This window comes from Parasteatoda tepidariorum, chromosome 4 (assembly GCF_982258835.1).
Source record: "Parasteatoda tepidariorum strain Cologne lab strain chromosome 4, Ptep-v5.0, whole genome shotgun sequence".
Taxonomy (NCBI): domain Eukaryota; kingdom Metazoa; phylum Arthropoda; class Arachnida; order Araneae; family Theridiidae; genus Parasteatoda; species Parasteatoda tepidariorum.
Window position 1 is genome coordinate 113,259,620 of NC_141758.1, and position 21,391 is coordinate 113,281,010.

The 21,391-nt window shown below is 27.8% G+C and overlaps 1 protein-coding gene across 1 annotated transcript in view; it reads right to left on the reverse strand.

Annotated features, from left to right (window-relative positions):
- Nucleotides 1-20,306, reverse strand: part of LOC107456102 (uncharacterized) — a 35,939-nt gene extending 15,633 nt beyond the window's left edge. Inside the window, exons 1-4 of the mRNA XM_087161921.1 lie at nucleotides 19,960-20,306; nucleotides 16,808-16,860; nucleotides 12,526-12,560; nucleotides 9,749-9,806 (exon numbers count right to left, since the gene is read on the reverse strand). Of these exons, the coding sequence (XP_087018047.1) occupies nucleotides 9,749-9,806; nucleotides 12,526-12,560; nucleotides 16,808-16,846 (132 nt within the window). The 5' untranslated portion in view covers nucleotides 16,847-16,860; nucleotides 19,960-20,306. The remainder of the gene's footprint in view (nucleotides 1-9,748; nucleotides 9,807-12,525; nucleotides 12,561-16,807; nucleotides 16,861-19,959) is intronic.
- Nucleotides 20,307-21,391: the final 1,085 nt, after the last annotated feature.

Genomic DNA, 21,391 nt, shown 5'->3' on the forward strand with positions numbered 1-21,391 from the left:
ATTATAAAATTATTTCTGTTAGAATTAGTTAATTAAATATTATAATCATAGTTGAACAACCAATCCATTTGGGTTTACGATTACTAATATTTAACTCCGTATGATTGTAATTTTGAACCCAATCCAGAAGACAAGGGAACCCCTGCATCAAATATTGAGAGAAACTTGGCCTTCGTGGAGGGTTTTTTTTTCTTCTTGGACCTACCAGCATTTGTGTTACATAGGGAGGAAAACCAAGATAAGATTTCACAGTTAGCCAGATGGAGGGGACTCTTGATCTTATGAGCAACGAGCTCGGTCTGATTAATAATAAAAAAAAAGGTTGTTTATAAAAAATAATTTTATTGAGATAATGACGAACATTTAGCTGAAATACTATAATCGCCAAGAAATGTGAAAAACATTTTCCTGGTTTTTCTTTGCATGTAATGATAAATTTGATAATTTTAATTAAATCTTGGTTAGAATAAATTATTTTTATAACTTTTATAAATATTGTTTTACACTGATACTTAAATTGTGATTTTTGGGTTGAGTTAAAAATTCAAAAAATATGAAGAACATATCGTTACATTCATAATGATGATTGGCTGTCAGTAAAAGACGCTAAAAAAAGCATGGGAACTCAAACCCCTGACAGGGTGCGTAGCCAAATCTTTGAATCAAAAATAAGCACTTTTTAAAAACTTTTCAAGCACTTTACAAAAATTTTCAAGTACTCAAAAAATCCATATTCAATCAATGATATTATTGAAAAACAAAAACTTTTTATAAACAGTTTTAGCGTTGAAAAAAACCAAAAAGATACGAGCGTAAATCAAGATCGAAACAATCAGTACTTTCCCACATCACCGAGTGAATTCAACTTGACCCTGAACTCAGAACATAAGTACCCTTACTCCCTACGTCAAAAAAGTGTTAGAAATAAAATAAAATAATCAAGAACAAAATTAAAAGAAATTAAAAAGAAAAACATTTAATAAGGATCTGATATTCTCTATACTCTATCCGAATTGGAGCACTCGGGTTTCGGTTTCGAGTGCGCGCGCATGCGCAAGTCATAACGTGGGTACGACATGAAGTCCGCATGAATGATTACGCAGCAAACTCCCCATTTTTCGTGAAATGCATGGGATCCACCAGATATCACTGAAGGGAGAAAAAAAATTTCGGAAAACGCTAGCTGAAAAAAGCACCTTTAAAAACGAAATCCCCAAAAAAGCACCTTTAAGTACTTTTTACAAACGCTACGCACCCTGTACCACTGAGGATATTTTTCGTCAGCACTGTGGTCGGTGCGAGCCGGGTGCGGGATTCAATCCCGGATCACCTCAGTGGAAGGCAAGCTCTCTTTCCCGTGAGCCACAATGGCTGTAATTTATTAAATAATAATAAACAAGGTGAAGGAAAATAATGGAAATACTTAACGAAACATCCCGAAAAGATGCCGCGCTGTTGGAAAAAAACTTCAATTTTCACCCACCCTACAAATATTAACTCCAATTGTTTACCGTAACCAGGATTGCCACTTAAATCTTGAAAAAAAAAATATATATATATATATGTAACATAAAAAGCTTCAATTGATCTTTTTATGTTATCCTAATTAATTATTTCAATCGAAATACTTTCTCTCACTTTTAAAAGCCACATCCTGTTCTTAAATTGTATTTTTGGTGCAAGTATGCATTTAATTAAAAACAGGACATTTTTCTCTTAGCTCTGTGTGGGAAATGCTCGATCTATTTTCATAAACCAATAGCAACTACTAAGAGTTTCCTCTTTCCCTAAATTAAGACATTTTACGGATTTTACTTTGCAAGATTTTCCCTATCATATAACCAAGGTGCACAACTTTTCATGTGCACTTTTTCACACTTTCATGACTGCTTCTATCTAATAATTAATAAATAAATTTTGTACCCTCCTTCTCGACCTAAGACCTGTTTTAATCCTTCCACTCGACAACGACGTATATATATATATATATATATATATATATATATATATATATATATATATATATATATATATATATATATATATATATATATATATATATATATATATATATATATATATATATATAACCCCTCAAATATAAGTTATTCATACGCTAATATAAAAAAAAAAATTTGCGAGAAAAAATCACGAGTTGGTAGAAATTTGCCTTCATGGAGGACTTTTTGGTGGAACTAACCCACGTTACATGGTGAGGAAAAACTCCCACGGTTAGCCAGACGGAAAATTGAGTCTTATTATGATTCGTCTACCACTGAGGACATTTTACGTCAGCAGGGGTCTGTTTAGAAGAAATTTCTGTCCTTTAACGGACCCTTCACAAAATATCTTTTCATAAAAACGGACCCTTCACAAAATATTTTAACTTAAAAACGGACCCTTCACAAAATGATTTACCCAGGGCAGAAAACAAGAAAGATGGATGTAAACGAACTAAGTTTTGTCTTCGGCAGACGATTCTTCCATTATTCGTCCGAAATAAATATTCTGCGTTCAGCAGTATAGGCTAAATACCAAATATTTGTATGTTGCATTTCTAATTTAGAAGCAGCAATTGCTGTTTATTTTTGAAAATTTAATTATTTTAAATTATAATTTTACAGTGCCGAGCATAATCTTGTATCTATTTACAATTTAAAAACTCATTGAAAAATTTTTTTGCAATAACCGGACCCTATTTGCACAAATTCATAAAAGCGGACCCTGGTTGAAAGAATGTGAGTAATTTTTCCACAATTTCACGAAAAACGGACCTTTCAAAAGATGTCTGGTGCGAGCCGGAATTCGTATTGATTTAACCCCGATCATTAGAAGGCCCCGGAGTCATCGTGGCTCAGTTAATTAAATAGTAAATAATCCACTAAACTGGAGATCATAAGGGAAAAGCCATTTGTCTTAAGAAAGCGAAGAAAAAACCACAGCAGCAAACCCACCCACGTCATAAAATTGTCGAACTTAGAAATCCTCGTTATTTTTTGTGAAAAAACAGACTGTTGTTGATCTTCATATAGGATCTTTCATCCACGCGAACTCTCCTTCTGTAAAAGAACGCTTTTGTAAGAGAAACAATTCTTTTAAATTGTAAATAGGAAAGTATAGTGTAAGGCAGTGGTCCCCAACCTTTTTGTACCTAAGAGCAAATACCAGAATATCGGTCGAATGGCGGTCACCATTCATTTTTTCAAGATAAATTTAGAGTTGGTAGACATAGGTAATAATACACACTACATATAGTGCACAAAAAATTAAACTTCAAAAATTAATTTAACATATGAATGCAATTAATATTTTTGTGTAAAATAAATTATTACTAAATTTCTTTCAAAACATGCGAAGTATAAAAATTATTTATAAAATACAGTGGCATGTGGTGTTTCGCATGGCATTTTGCTGACCAGCGCTACATAATTGGGAGAATATAATGCTCTTTTTAAGAATGGAATTTAGTCCTTCAAATATATTCCAGAATTTCTCATGTGATATAATAGTTTTGAGGATAATGTCATCCAATGGAGATCCAAAATTTATGTATCCAATTCTTCTCGCCTTACTTGAAGAAATTCTGAAATGTATGTTGCTATTACGTTTATTTGGTTAGTAAGAGGAGTAACAAAAAAGTTATCAAAGGCTCGATGATATTAAATTGCTGCTATTAAATTGATCTTTAAGCAATTGGAGGTTAATGACAAATGTCAATTTCACTGTCACCTATCCATTTTTTCATGTTTGGAAAATGCAAAAGAGACTTCATTTTCAAATGTGATATCCACAAAACTAGCTTAGCTCTGAACGAGTTAACAGCCTCTATCATTTTCGCTTTATGATAGTCCTTTCCCTGCAGCTCCAAGTTTAAATAATTTAGTTTTTCCCTTATGTCCGTTATGAAAGACAAATCTGCTAGCCAAAGAGGATCTCTTAGTTCTAAAAATGTTTGATTTTTGGTTGCAAGATAATTTTTTATTTCTCCAATTAAATGTAGAAATCTATTCAATCTATTAAATGTAGAAATCTATCCAGCGTACTTCAGTATGTATTTGCATAGCATTTATTGGGAAAATGGAAAACTGAAATATGTTATCGTTGAGCAGCGGGAGCACCTAGATCGATCGACGGGCGCCATGGTGCCCGCGGGCATAGGGTTGAGGACCCCTGTATGTAAGGTGAACGAATGACTAATTTTTTTACAGTTGTAGTTTCATATAGTAATTTTTCCAATCACAGTTTGGTGTCTTTATATCTGACAGTCAAGGCCCGATAAAGAGAATCTCTTCAAATTCTTTAAATGTATGAAAAGCTTTTTATGTCCATTTTATGCTAAGCTTAATTTTATTTACAACTACTTCTTTTTAAAAAAAATAATAATTTAAAAAATGATGCTGATTGTAAAATGCACTCCCAGGCAATATTATTCGAAGCACTGTAAGATTCTATGCAAAATAATTATTATCAGGTGATACTATACAGCTTTATTGTTTTTATGCAACCTGCAACTTGTTTGTACTTGTTTACGCTCCTGTATTAATGGGTTAACATTGTAAATGCAATACGTTAAAAATATATACAAATAGGAAGTATATAAAAAATCTCCTGAATAAAACCCCGTTACATGTATGCTTAAATATAAGTGTATCGCATATAAACTCGTGCAAATCATGTCATTATTAAAAAAAATACAGTGTGTCTCATACTTTGAAGTGTGTCTCATACTTTGTACATAAACAAGTACAAACCGGTTTCAGTCGCGTAAAAACAATAAAGCTGTATAGTATCATCTGATAATTAAGATTTTACATAGAATCCTATAGTACGTCTAATAATTTGTCCAAAGACTGTATATTACAAAAAAAAAAATCAAAGAAAAAAGATGGTGCTGTTTGAACCAAATTACGGTACACTACATATTTTGAAATACTTGTAAAATAAGCGCAGAGTTAATTTATAAAAATAATGAATTTGAGCAACAAGAAAAACTTAAAAAAACCTTTGTGTGAAATTTTTAATAATTAAAGTTCACTGTGATGCCAAAATAGGGATTACATATCAGGGGTCTGTTTAGAAGAAATTTGGGTCCGTTAACGGACCCTTCACAAAATATCTTTTCATAAAAACGGACCCTTCACAAAATATTTTAACTTAAAAACGTACCCTTCACAAAATATTTTAACTTAAAAACGGACTCTTCACAAAATGATTTTTCTTTTAATCGGATCCTTCACAAATTTGTTTATCTTCATTATTATTTTGTTAATCGAATAAACCCTTTCCAGGGCAGAAAACAAGAAAGATGGATGTAAACGAATTAAGTTTTGTCTTCGGCAGACGATTCTTCCATTATTCGTCCGAAATTAATATTCTGCATTCAGCAATATAAGCAAAATACCAAATATTTGTATGTTGCATCTCTAATTTAGAAGCAGCAATTGTTGTTTATTTTTTAAAATTTAAATTTTTTAATTGTAATTTTACAGTGTTGAGCATAATCTTGTATGTCTTTATAATTTAAAAACTGCTTGAAAAAGTTTTTTTTTTTTTTTTTTTTTTGCAATAACGGACCCTATTTGCACAAATTCATAAAAGCGGACCCTGGTTGAAAGAATGTGAGTAATTTTTTCACAATTTCACGAAAAACGGACCTTTCACAAAATGTCTGGACAGACCCCTGCATATTTCCTAGACTTTTTAAAATTTCTTTAATAACTTAAACTCGAATCATTATTATTAAAATTATATTTAAATTAAATAAATTAGTTAGTTTTTTATTAAAAGCGAACATAAAATATTTTTTTTTTCTTATCGATCAACTTTTTATTTCAATGTTAATGTAGACTCATTAATTCACTGTCACGCCTAATCGAAAACAAAAATCTATTTATAACTCTTAATTATTACTATAAATATGTTTCAGTTACCGATTCTCAATCTTATTGGCGATTCGTGATGTTCCCCATATAATAATAAACTAAATAAGTTCCGAAATATTTAATACCGGAAAATTAAAATAGCAGCAAAAAGGGAGCCTATTAATGCTTGAGTATCTAAACAAAACAGAGTAAAAAAATTCTGAATTGTAATTTGTAATTTTGAACCAATACAGAAGATAAGGTAACTCCTGGATCAGTATTCCCAGATTTATGATTTGGAGGACTTTATGACCCGGCAGATTTAACGTGCGTCAGTCACCATTTACTACATGAAGAGTCTTCGGCCGGCGGAGGTCGAACACACGACCTTTTTGACAGGGGCCCAGTACCCTACCAACCAGGCTATCCCGGCCCCTTTTATTACTATTGGAATTTTTCTGATTCAATTGATTATGTTTTTGTTTTTAAGAAAAATACGCTTCTGCGCTTTGTCTAAAGAATATAGTACTCACAGCATCACTTGTACACACACTAAAGAGATAATATAGTTTTTTCTTTTTTTAATATTTTTTTATTGCCATTTAGAATCATTATGGTGTGAGGTATTCACCTAGATTTCCTGTTTTAATTTTATTATTCAAAAACTTATCAACTAAATTAGATAAAATAACTTTAGGGGATTTATTTTTAATAGTTTAAATTGTTTAATAATATAAGTTATAATAAGTTATATGAATTATTAAACTATTAAATAAGTTTTAATAGTTTAATAATTTATATTTTTCACTGATCGTGAAAGAATAATTTAACAAAGCCTTTTAAATTAGTTAAGCTTCTTCACAGATTCTGTATTTTTAGCAAATTGAGAGTTCATCCTTCTGCTTACCCGGAACTACTCTCGGAATTGTTCCAATTCACCTTTTTCACTATAATAACCCCAGTTTTTTATAGTTTGATTTCTTCTACGCTAAATTTTAAATGTATCGTCATCGGAAATAAATGCTGCAGATAGTCTACATATATTAACACGTATCGAGCAATATATTATAATAAACCTTAAGAAAAATTTTATTGGATAAAATCAGGCCTATCAAAATGATATCGTTAAAAATATGACTAGTGATGTTATTTCAGGTTTTAAATGAGTTTCATCGAAGAAAAAAAAAAAGCATGAAACTAACTTTAAAACTCTTAAACTCATTCGAGATATAAAAAAAAGGCCACTATTATTTTCAGGAGTGCATGATTCACATAATATTTTTACTGCCATTTGTTTCTCCTGTACATAAAAAAAATTTAAAAAAAAACTGTCAGTTTAGCTTGCGAAAATACTAATAAACGTGAACTACATAATTGTATAAATTTATACATTGAAAGGCCAAAAAGTCTCCTTTGCAAATTCAAAAGGTATCAAAAAATCGTTCATTTACAACAGGTCTTGCTCGGGCCCACCCTGATGATTAACCATTTCAGATCTTGGCGAAAATCTCTTTTATTATTATTACTGTATTTCTTATTCTACAATTGAAAAATTCTTATTTTATTTATTTTACATAATAGTAACGGAGGTTGAGGAATTTAGCGTCATTCAGTAAAAGTTTTCAATCATTTATTACTCTTTCTTACAATTTATTCATTTGAATTATTTATTTTTTTTAAATTAAAAAAAAATAAAATTAAAACTGAAAGTCTTCACCAATTATTTGTCTTATTGATTCCGATTGTAGTTTTTTTTTCTTTGTCTTTAGTCAAATAGAATTTAAGAAGTTCCTCTTTTGCTGCTACACAGGAACAAACTATACTACAATTAGATTTCTTCCCTAATGTATTCAATTACAGAATAAGTAACCTCATTATAAAGCTATTGAAGTTTATATGCATAGAAAAAGGAACAGAGGTTTTACAGAAAATTAAAACTTATATCAGGGTGGCCACTCGAATCAGATTTCAAATTTCCCTGATTTTTCCAGGTTTTCCAGATAAAAATCTTAAAATTTCCAGGTATAAAGTATAGGATGTGTACAAGAAAAGTGTCTATATTATAAAATATTTTATTCAAAATGTTACTTTTTTAACATATCATACTTGAAAAAAATAATTTATTTTGAAAATTTTCAAGATTTTTTATTTATTTTTTAATGTTTTGGTACAAAATTTTGAATCAAAAATCATTTTTTGACCAACAAAGGAGCCTTTTTTTAAAATTAAAATATGTTATAAGAGGTTAAAATGAAATAGAAAAAATTGCCATTAATGCAACAATTGTAACAATTTGTCGACAAACATTGCTGTTAGCGATTGTAAAAAAATGTGTGATTCGTTGGTTTGCTCAGAAAAAATAATTCACAGATTTCTTTGAATGGGAGTAGAAAAAGAAAAAGAGTGCGATATAAAATCTATTATCATAAAATTTAAACAACTAATTTTTGGAGAATTTTATAAAGTTAAAAATACAAAAACATTTTGTCATAATCGAGAAAAAAAATAACCACCAAAGCATCGGAACAAACTTGAGCCATAAATGGATTCAGCCCAAGGACAGAATTTAAAAACAGAAGCTAATAACCTAATCCCTTTTTCCACCAGAATCTTTCCTAAATTCCCATAGCGGTCAAAGGTTTCCACATTTGTTTAGCAACCGTGGGAGAATTTTATATGGCATTCTAGTTTAACAGAACGATAATGGAGCAAATTTTGATGCAAGCAAAGTATTGCTAAGATGATGATATTTCAACTGTTTGGCGATACATTTCCGTTAAAAAAAAAGTGGGTATAATGGATGAAATAATTTAAATTAAGAAAATTAGCAAATAATTTAAATTAGTGAAATTAAAAAAATTATCAAAGAAAAATTTCCAGCTTTTCTTTAAAATTCCCTGATTTTTCCAGGTTTTTATCCAAATTTCCCTGATTTTTCCAGGTTTTTTCCAGTATAAAAAAATTCCCTAATAATTCCAGGTTTTCAAGGTTTTCCAGGTGGGTGGCCACCCTGTATATATTTTAAATATCAAATTTCATTTTTCGTTTTTTATTATTGTTAATGTAATTTAGCTAGTATCGTAGTTTTTAGCTAGGAAAATTTTCCACACATTATTACAAGAGTAACACATTTTTTTATTACAAAAATAATGCACGTTCACTTTGATGTTTACAGTTTTTTTTTTCTTCCTATATATACAGAGATGCCAACTGCTCCGGACGCGCCATAATAATTTAAAAAAACGTTAAATAACCAAAATTTGCAACTATTTTACCAATTTTGTTTACTTTTTAAACGGTGTCGCATGACCTAGATGAAAAGAAGTGTCGAATTATATAAGCCTTTGAATTATTTAGAAATAGTATAGTGGACAAAAACCTAATAAATTGAATTTAATAAACCAAGATTGACACATTAATTAACTACCACTCGAAAATATTTATTTGCATCTTCTCTCTCATCCTCAAAACCAATTAATTTCCTCGTTGAAAGGCGCCAGTCTGTCCAGAAGGGAAAAGTACCAGAATACGAGTGCGTGAACGGGAAAAATGTGTCGAATATTAAACGAACTTTTCTTTAAAACAATATATTATTTTGTTTAGACATGGTAACAATATTTATTTCACATAATGTTGTATTTCAATTTAATCCTTTAAAAATGAATACTGTGTTATTTTAAAGTTTCATAATTTTTTTTTTATATAAAAAATTTTGTACACATTAAAAAACATTGAATTTTTGAAAGTTCAGAATTTAATTTTTCATTTGTATTTTCTTAGAATATAAAACTTAATGCCAAGAATGTTTTTTTAACTATAAATCTACAAAAAAGAGGCTAAACAGAACAGAAAATAATACAAGTTATTAGATAGAAGAATGAACTTACATTGCCAGAGGTTTTGCTGGGAGAACTCAATCTGCGCCGTTTGCACACAGGCCGGATGCTGAAAGAACAAAAAAAAAAATTTACATAAAAATCGTGGGTACTAAATCAGTAACGTAGTTTAAGGATATCAATACGCATAAAGTGACAAAACGCACAAAATTTCAGTTGTCAATTTTTAATATAACGAATATTTACTTGCACTCGCCTATGGTCACGTATTTATATGCAAAGATTAAACTAAACATCTTTAGACCAAAAGAGCAATTGAGACTCTTTTATAATGTGATGAAGGTAGAGATCTCAATTTAAAAACTAAATGAGAGAAGGTATTAAAGTAACAATTTAATGCATTTTGGAATATCAGACTGAAGATAATGTTTGAATGTCACTTGGAATTTTCCTCCCACTGAAATGACAAGAATATGACTTAATAAAGAAAGTATAGTAGGAGTGCACAACCTTTTTGAGTGAAGGGCCACTTGCACAGCAGGTTGGCTAACGAAGGGCCGCACATGTATTTAGACATGTTAATGACAAATGTAATAATGTTTATTTAAACATTATAGTTCCATTTTTTTATCAATAAAAAAGACTTGCTATTGCTATCATATGAACAATAGATTTATCAAAATAAATAAACATTGAAGAAAAGAAAAAAAATTTTTTATCATATCATGCAATATGAAAACTCATTTTAGAATTAAATTCTAATAAATTAAAAAAAACTGCAATTCCCACTGAAGGAAAGTAGGAAAAAGTTTAGTCGTAATTAAGTAATATAAATTCAAATTAAATATTTTAATTGAAGAAAATTTATAGGTTTTAAACAAAAGCCTAAAATAAAAACAAAACAGAGATAGTTCAAAATAAAATTCAATGCTTATTTTGTAATGTACTTTATTATTTTATTTTATTAATTATTAGATTTTTTATAACGTAAACATTTTCCTTTCTTTTACGGAAAAAGTTCACTTAAACAACAAAAAATTGAAATCTAAACTACAAACAGTGAGCAGTTTAAAAATTCACGTTTTCCGCCATTTTATGAATTTCTCAAGTTGCAATAACATTGCATTTAAATTAAGGAGGGATGTAACGAGTATTTAGCAGAATATTTTTTAGAAATGTATTTTTCTAAGTTTTTTTTATTTCTGAATTTTTATAGATATTACTTATATAGAAAAGTGTGATTTTCAGTATTAAAGTTTTGTTTCAGGAACTGAGAAAAATTTGTTTTTTCTGTTTTTCTTTTTTTAGGCATTCTTATTATGACTCAGCATTTTTTAAAAAATAAAGTTACAAATAAAATTTATTTTATAGCAATTTTTTTTCTTCTAAAATTATGGCAATGAGAAAAATTTAAATTGAGATTTTCGGCATAAGATTTTCACTTAACTACATTTTTGAACTAAATTAAGAACATTTTTTCTATCTTTTTATTTTCTTTAAATAAAAAAAAAAAACTTTTTTCAGACGTTTTCATTATAACTCAGTAATTTTTAATAGCATTTCTGTTGACTTAATTCTTTTTTCTTGGCTTTTTCTGGTAATTGAAAAACTGAGATGTTCAGCTTTAAGAAAATTTTTCAAAAATTAAGATTGATTTTTATGTTCTCTGTTTCGCTTTTCGACATTTTCAAAAACGTTCTCGATTAGCCTTATTTTTTAGAGTTAATTTATGAATGCGTTTTTCCACGAAATATTATTCTCAGTCACAAATAAAGTGCACAAAAAGTGATTATTTCAATTTGCGATCTGAAACTCGCGTCGCAATAAAAATTTGGAATTTTCAAAATTACGTAGAAAAGCGGAAATAACTGTTTAAAAAAATCATTTATATTTACGATAAATTCGGCTTCAAGAAAGCGCGTTAAACGTACATTTACTAAAGAATCTGTTAAAATTGATTGTGTCAAAACGTGATGACTTAAAAGTGCGATTAAAAATTGCCATTTTTTAATTTTTTTTAAAATTGTGTTTAGAAGCTCTCGCGGGCCGCACTTCAGTAGTCGAAGGGCCGCATTTGGCCCGCGGGCCGCAGGTTGTGCACCTCTAAAGTATAGAAAAATGTTGCAACGCAGACGAAAAAAAAAAAAATCGTTCGAATTTTTATTTTTTAACTTATAACAAGTTGCTTCCAAGCATGCAATTTCTCCAAAAAATAACGAAATTTTAAATACTTTTTTTTAAAGGAGTGACAATTTATCTATTCTTATAAAAAAAAAAAAGAAATCTTTTTTATTTGTCTGGATCTCTCACTGACACGATCGAAATTAAGTTGATTCCAGAAGTAGTAAATATTACCAGATATAAAACTAAACATTTACAATGAAATTTTTAAAAAGAAGAAAAAAATGTATAAAACAGAGGTAAAAAGCAAAGATCTTGGTTTTTCTATCAAATATCGATTGACCATTTTTCAAATTCAGGTAATCATTTTGTTGCGATTTACGTATTGACAAAATGTCCTTCAAAACATTTTTTTTTAATTTTTTTAAATATTTAATAAAAATCACATCCTATTTTTTAACATTTTTAATATTTAACATAAAATATTTTTCAATGTTTTCAAAAATAATTTTCCTTTTTCCTCAAAATATTCCTTTCACAAAAATATTTTTTACAAAACTTGATAAAATAAAACATAAAATGTTCTTTAATATTTTATTTATTGTTGGGTGAAAAAAAATTGAGTTATAGTATTAAAAAAATATTTTAAATTTGATTCTAAATGAGGAAGTAAAAAATCTAAACACAATAAGTAAAAGCTTACTTACTTTTGCTCTTCAACAGAAGAACCCTCATCTTCTTCCTGAAAGTAGAAAAATAAATAAATAAATGCACAATCCTTAAAAGTAATAAAAAAAGTCGAAAACTATTTTAAAACCAAACGAAACATTTTTCACTCACGTTTTTAAAATTCTTTTTCTTATAAATTTAGGTGTTTCAGAAGATGTGAAATTTTAACTATTATTAAATAAAATAATAAAAAATAAATAATTTGAAATTAATTTTTACATGGAATTATCGTAAACGAATTTTATGCGTCTGCAATCAAAAAAAAAAAGAAAAGAAAAGAAAAATCGATTTTTTTTTTTCAACTCCCGAATTATGACATAAAGTGAAATGGATATAGTATTTCCGTATCGTGATCTGATCTGTCTCGCCAACTACAATCGCTATATTCGATAAATCAGGGGTGATTGTGAGTCAAAAATCCTGAAAATTTCTTGAGTAAAATCATTAATGACGGATTTCAGAAAATTAATATGTCTTAATAAATTTAAATCATTGATAGTTTCAAAACATGAAATTCTAAACAAATTACAAGCAGCATAATTTAAATGAATAATTATGTATAAGTTTACTTTTATCTCTAATCGCATTTATTATTCTACTAGAAAAAATGTTTACAAATAAAAGAGAAGCATAAATTCTAGTTCTAATATTTTGAAATAAAATATACAAGAATTTTTATACATAAATGTGATCGATGTTTTATTGAAACTTCTGGACCTTGGATTTCTGGATCGCGGTGAGGATCCGGATATCCGGATTTTTTCCCGGAGCACAATCATCTCCGAATAAATAGATTTTAAACTTGTAAATTTAAAAAAAAAAAAAAAAACACGGGGATAATTGCCGGGAGGTGGCTGGTTACGAGTTGCCCCTTCCCCCCCAGTTTCTCGCCGGCTGCTGCCCGGAAGTTGCCATTATTCTGACACTGATCACGATGCCGAAATCTCTTTATCTTGATTCAACTAATGAGAATATGTTCTGATGTTGGAGATTCCCGGGTTTCTGAGAGTTTTGAACCCAAGTTTGCAGCTATTTCTGTAGAACTTTATAGTTAAAAAAAATTAATTAATAAATCAAGCCAAATTAAAAGAAAAACAAAACATGTCTCTTTTATAACCGCTTTCCAAATATAAAAAATATGAGGGATTAATAGGGTTTTGCTTTAAATTTAAATTTCAGACTTCCAAATCTCTTTTTGGTTTTCATTTCAATGAAAACAACAAATGACGAATTTTAGCGATTTATATACATTGATGATTAACTATACTGGAACGCTCTCAAACTATAGGCCTAAACAATGATCCTCTTTTTTTCTTTTTTTTTTTTTAATGACTATGAATTTTGATCCATTTATCACGAAATGAATTTCAACCGCGATATAGCAAGCTTAGCTACCAACATTAATAGGAAAAAATCCAATAAATTTTACAAAATAACATAAATTTCGTGATAATTACTGCATAATGTACTAAATATTTACACGTAAGGAATTTTAGGGATTTTTTTATTCATCAAAATAGAAAAACTGCAATATTTTCCAGTTATGATTTTAGTTACATACATTTAATTACATAGAGTACATTTAATTCATTAAAGATAGTTAAAATATTTTTTTTTTAATTTACTTAAAAAGAAAGTTCTGAATAAAAATAAACTGCATATTTTAGAACAAAAAAAGTTTTGAATTGATTTTTATAAATGAGGTTCGCTTCCTTATATATTATCCCCTTTTTTTAGTTTGATGGTGAAATATCCAGAATAAACATTCTAATTATTTACTTACATTAACTAAAAATGTAATTAATTAATAGGTTTTACAAGATAAAAGGTATCAACTTATGTGTTGCAATTAATTCGTTTCAAATTGGAACACCAAGAAATATATAAATTTTCATTTACGTGTGTAGAATTAATGTTGGAAAACAATTAATTAAAGATACTTAGTTTTAATAATCGGTGCTACAGCTGCTTACTATATTGAACGTAAAATATATGACATATTATAATTATAAAAATTAAAAAATTCTTCTAAAAATATAATTTCTAAAAACGTAGGCAACTTATAAAGTCATAATATAGTATAATTAAATGTGATAAAAACTGATATTATCATAATAAAAAGTTATAAAAAAATGATAATTAACTATAAAAAAAATTATAGAAGAAAAATGAAACATATGTTAGATCGCATCAAAGAAAATTTTTGTTTTGACGTATCTTTTTCAATCTAACATTCACCATCCAAATAGATATTATTTTCTGTAAACAATGATAATAATTTCGCGAAAAATTTTATAAATTTATTTCTATTGCCTCTAACTTTTGCTTAAGTTTATGATTTGTAATTGTCTGAGAATATTTCATTAATAGTTTAACACACGTACACGTGTGAGTTGAAGCAAGGAAATAAGAAAATCAAAAAATTAAAAAAAAAACTTTTTAATACAAAAACAATTTAAAATTTTTTTCTACTTAATACTTTTCAATCACTATTTGAATTATTAAAGTTTATATTTGAGTATGATTTATTTTGTATTTTAGTATAATTTTTTTTTATTTATTTACTCATCCCTTTTCCGGATGAATTCTCATCCTATGTTCCACATTATTTTAGGTTTATAAAGATGGAATTCAGTTAAAACGTCTGTTAGCGTTTTGTTTGATGATCAGCAGACTAATTTCTTTCTTTTTTTTTTAAATTCATTTATTTATTTAATTCTTTTGGTGGAGGTAAGATATCTCCTTTTTTGATATCTTTTGGTAATACCCAAAACTAATCATGTAGTTAAATTTACAGATATGTCAGAACTTTAACACTAACAAAAAATAAATAATAAATCAAAAATAGAAAAAATATGCTTAATGTAGTAAGGCAAAGCATGCAATTAAAAAAAATTCTCTAATTACAAGCGCAAAACTTTTATTTATTGTAACAGGGTGAGTAGCCAAATCTTTCAACCAAAAATAAGCCCCTTTTACGTAATTTTTAAGCACTCAAAAAAAAATTTAAGCACTATATACATTAACAAAGTACTTGAATTTTGTCAGACTTAACATGATCATGAAAAAATAACCAGTTTTTGACAAAGAGCTCTTTTCATGATTATTTTAGCTCTTATAAAAAGATCAAGAGGTTTTTCTGTTCGATATCAGAGGTTGGAAAATGAAACCCGAAAGTGAGAAAATCCTGCAAAATGCAACAGAGTTGCACATGAGAGTGCAAGAGTCTCACCGAACTCCAGCTCAGTGGACGCACATGTGGAGTGGCAAGTATTTCATCAAACATGTAAAATGAAAGGCGCTTTCATACGCTATGGACCTACGAGTCGCCCAAATAGATTGCTGTTCAATGAATTGTGAAAACGTTGTAACGAGAAAATCGAAATTTCAAGAAAAAAAATCTCATTTCCAAAAAGAGAAAATTATGCACTTTTTAAAAACACTCGATGGAAAAAAAAACACTTTTAAGGCTTTAAAAACGATATTCGAAATTAAGGAACTTAAAGCACTTTTTAAAAACGTTGCGCACCATGTAGATACAAACATCATGTCTATTATATTCAGTGCTGGATTACCCATTAGGCTAGACTAGGCCATGGCCTAGGGCCCACAATGATTAGCGGTCCCCTTAAAATAGATTTTTTTGAAAATAAATTTAAAAAAATTAAGAAAAACAATGATTTAAAAAAAATCGATTTCAAATATATTAATAAAATACGATAATTTTTTTACATAATGTTAATCATATTTGTTTATTACTTATTTTAGTTATTATTTATAAGTATTATTATAGTTTATGTATTATAAGATTTATCAATGTTTTTTAAGTTCAAATTTGTCATTTTGATTTGAGCGAGAGAAAAAAGTTCGCTGCTTATCGAATCAGATGTCCTCCGTGTAATTAATTTTGTTAACATTACAGATGAGTTTATTGATCGCAAGAGCAGAAAAAAAGATTTTTGAATACCAATTTTATAGTAGGGTTGATTTTGTGAAGTGTTAATAAATTTCAAATTTTTTTCAAAATTTTATGATTATTTTTTAGTTTTAATTTAACAAAACAAAGTAAAATTTAATTTATTATTATTTATTTTTATTTAAATATGCTTTCTTAATTGAAAAGATATATAAATACTTTCATATTTGAATAAATAAAAAATATAAGAGGGAAAAAAAATTAATTGACCCCAAAAATTTGACTGGCTTAAGGTAAGCTTAATCCGGCACTGATTATTTTCATAAAAACAAACCACAACTTACTCTTTCTCTCTTATTTGGCGCCATCTTTCTTCTCGCCATCTTTATTTCAGATGCTAAAAGAAGAAAAAAATACATTCAATCTAAATTTTATTCACATAACATCTTATTACAGTTCAAAAAATCAGGAAGGTCATAAATGATTTCTTTTTAAGGATGGTTTCAATTTTTTACATTTTATATAGCGATCGTTTGCTTCATAATAAAAAAAAAATTTAAGTCTATTTTTATTAACTCGTTTTTCAGTCTTTGATGATGAAATAGAAAACGCAACTCTGCTTTCTGACTAGCTAGAGTAGACAAAGGCGTAGCTAGACACTTTACTAAGGTAGAGCCATAATAGTAGTGAACGTTTTCACAGTTATATGAGATTTCAAGTAGTTAAGGCTTTTTAGAAATTTAATTTAACATTATTTCTATTACACTATTATAAATATATTATATTATATTATATTATATATATATAATTAGATATAATATATATGTAATTAAATCTGTACATAGTTTTTAACTACAATTTTTAAATATCGTCATTATATATTTTATGTCTACATTTAAAAAAGTAATTTTCACTCATTATCTAAATGCGAGAAAATTTGTTGTTCATAATTATTAATTAAATGCATGCTATGAGACAATTTCAGTGGATACAGTTTTTTTTCCAAAAGAAAGTAAACTAAATAAAAAATTATTTTTTGATCAACAGCTTAAAAAACGTTTTCTTTATTTTATGCCGAAGATTATTAGAAAATAAACGCCAGCGAAAGTGAATTTTTGTTTTGAAAAAAAAAACAGGTTTGTATTTAAAAAATTTTTTAAATCACTTAAAAAATTTATTAATATACCGCTATGAGGAAAAAGAAGAATGTTATAAAAATTTAACCAATTGAAAATAATCCTAACATTTTAAATATTTGTAATAGCAATCAGAGTTAAACCTACCGAATACTAAAACTTAGAATAAACCGAATAATTTTTCTGCGTAATTATTATTTTAACGGTTAATTATATTTTCTTAAAAATGGAATGCTAAAAAAAAGAAAAGTGTTTTTGGGGGATGACACCCTATTTTTTTTCAAAAAGGGGAATGAGGGAGCATTTACCTGGATGGAGCAGGGTGGGCCGCATTTTTTAAAGTGCATAGGGGAGCACTGGTAAAGGTATGAATTTTTAGTGACAACTTATAATAAAATAAGATGGATTAAAAATTATTTCGGTAACTGTAATGACCGATAAACGAGGATAGATAAGAAAATAAGGTAATAGTACACAGGCTGTGTGGCCAAACTTTCCAACAAAAAATATTTTTAAGCACTTTAAAATAAAAATAACAAAATCATAATGATATGCACAGAAAGAAAAACTTAAAAACTTTAAAATAATGATAAAAGCATAATAACCCCAAACAAAATTTTACGTGCAATTTTAAATATGCTTTTCATAGAATTGCACAATCTGCTTTTTTAAATTAATAATTACATTATAGAATTATTAAAAAAATTTATATAAAATTTTTACAAAAATTTATAATATTAATTATGAGAATTTACTTAAAAATCATATACAGGATTATATGTATTGATCATCATACTGGATCGATAAAACTGAGCAAAATAGAAAAATAATAAGAATGTGGCACATTAAGAAAAATCAAAATGAAAATGAATTCATACTGCAAATGTAAATTAGTAAACGACCTATTCTGTCTCCGAGAATGTGCACTTTAACATTTAAAAACTGAAGCGTAAAAAAAACATTCTAGCACAGTAAAACTACTGATTTTATGATTTTGCAAAAATTAAAATGCATTTATCATTTATGTAATTACTTTTCAATACAATAACCAAATTCATTTGATTTAGTTCAACTAATATTATTTAGAGATGTTGCAGTAATGTTTGCTTATTTTATTAAAATTTTTACAATATTTTGTAATTTTTTTTACATTTCTGAAATTTTAAATGAAAACAGCTTAAGAATTGTTTTCAACTAAAATACAATTTTAAATTAAATATAAGTTTAGGCGATTGCTAAAATGATACAAAGATAAATTTAAAGAAAAATTAAGTTTTAATAATCATTTCGGAAAATCGTTTTCTTCTCATTATTTCTTAAATTTTGAATATATATATATATATATATATATATATATATATATATATATATAGTTGTAGGGAAAAAGTAGAATGATAACAGTAAAAAACATATAAAATAGTAACAGAAAAAAGGGTAAAAAAAAAATTAATAATAAAAACCCGGAAAAAAATAAACATCCAGAAAATAAAAGCTATAATCTTTTCATCAGCTCACACGATTATGTCCGCAAAAAGGAGTGCTTTCTAATATTATATCAATATAGCTAAAGCAAAATATATCAATACAACAGTGTAAGGAGCACTAAAAAAAAAAGTTTACAACAAATAATTAAAAGAGAGCACAAATATCACGTAAAAACAGAAAATAAAATTTACAGAAAATACAGAATAAAACACAAAAAGAAATCTATAAAGCGATAATATATATATATATGATGCATAATTTGTCGAAACAGAAAGATCAGAGGAAAGAGTGTGTTATAAATTTTGAAATGCATTTGTATGCATAATGTAATTATATAAAAATATGCACAAAGAGGTCTTTTTTTGCAGGCGGACTTAATTTCACATTTTTATTATTATTATTATAAGACGTGCGGTGGCTGAGTGGTAGCGTTTTGCGCTCCCGTACCACAGGTCCTGGGTTCGATCCTCGGATTGGGACCGCGTTCAGCTGATTATCTAACCGGAACATCTGTTCCAGCACTAATTTTTCGCCTGTTCTTCCTCCTCAACATTAATTATTTTTAGTATTCCTTATTCTATTTTTTGAAAGTATTGAATAGTTAAATAACTTATTGTAAATTATAAGGATTATAAATCTGCTAGTTTTTTTAAAAAATTTAATACGAAATATATATAAATAGTTGAAAACTTGAATCAATTTTTTTTTCTATTGAAGCTTAACTCTAAACGCAACTAATAAACATTTATAATATACAATCATAAACATTTGTATTCTTAGAAAGAAATAAAATATTTTTCATGAAAACATAAAGATTATGCGAAAAATATAATACGCAGATATAAAGATTGTTAAAAAAAAAAATTAATACTTACAATTACAAATGAAAATCTTACTTATTCAGTAAAATTTTTACTAGATGCAGTAAAATCGTACTAAAGAAAACAATCAAATAAGTATATAAGTTTCAAGAAAACTATATAATTGCTGCTGATTCAAGTAGTTCGCTAACAAAAACGTCAGATAACATAAAACGACTAAGTGATCTTTAAATTGCATACAGACATCTCAACTTCAAAACAACGCCCTCTTTTTCCCCTCAACCAATCAGTGATATCAATTATCAAACTTCCATACTTTCCAAAAATTCAACACGGAGGCAGGAAGTAGTACATTTCAAAGGGCCGGCCGCACACTGAGGAAGCGAGAGGGAGGTGAAAACCCCCTAGTTTGACTCTCGCCTCTCCACCAAACGGGTTCTCAGGGGGTGAGCTGAAAAATGACTGCACATTGAAGAAGTGTACGCCTCCTCACCGAAGGCGTAGATTCAGCAGATATTTGTGTAAAATGAAGTCAAAAGACGTTTTTTTTTACTAGCATATATATGGGGCAATCCATACAAAATTTACACCTATGATACAAAAATGATATAATTTTTTTTTATTGCTCTATATTGAAAATAAATCGACACGTATTTTTGCGTTTTTGTTTAAATTGCATATTTTTGGCTATACGAATTTTTGAAAATTTCGCTTTTTTGAGCACCCGACTTTGCAAGTTATTTTTTAACGTATTGCCATCCAACAACAAAAGTATTTAAATACACTTTCTTGAAATGATTTTTCTCAAACTTTAAGAAAATCAACATTAAAATATAAATTTTTTTGTTTTTGACATAAAAAAATTCATTTTTTGAAAAAAAAACAACTTTTTTTTGCAATTTGTACATCTTTGATTTTTTTTTTTATATTTCGACAGTGTGAAGTATAATCAATGATGATATTAATTCCAAATTTCTGGAATGGTAAGACACTTTGTTCGAAAGATATAAACAAAACAGTGACGGTGCGCACTCCGCGTATGCATGTAGAATATGGCTCGACTGTTCTCGAACTCATCCGCTACCTACTAAACTAGGGCGAGGCGTGCGTGCTGTTTCGTTTATATCTTTCGAACAAAATGTCTTACCATTCCAGAAATTTGGAATTAATATCATCATTGATTATACTTCACACTGTCGAAATATAAAAAAAAATCAAAGATGTCCAAAAAAAAGTTGTTTTTTTCAAAAAATGAATTTTTTTATGTCAAAAACAAAAAAATTTATATTTTAATGTTGATTTTCTTAAAGTTTGAGAAAAATCATTTCAAGAAAGTGTATTTAAATACTTTTGTTGTTGGATGGCAATACGTTAAAAAATAACTTGCCATGTCGGGTGCTCAAAAAAGAGAAATTTTCAAAAATTCGTATAGTCAAAAATATGCAATTTAAACAAAAACGCAAAATTACGTGTCGATTTATTTTCA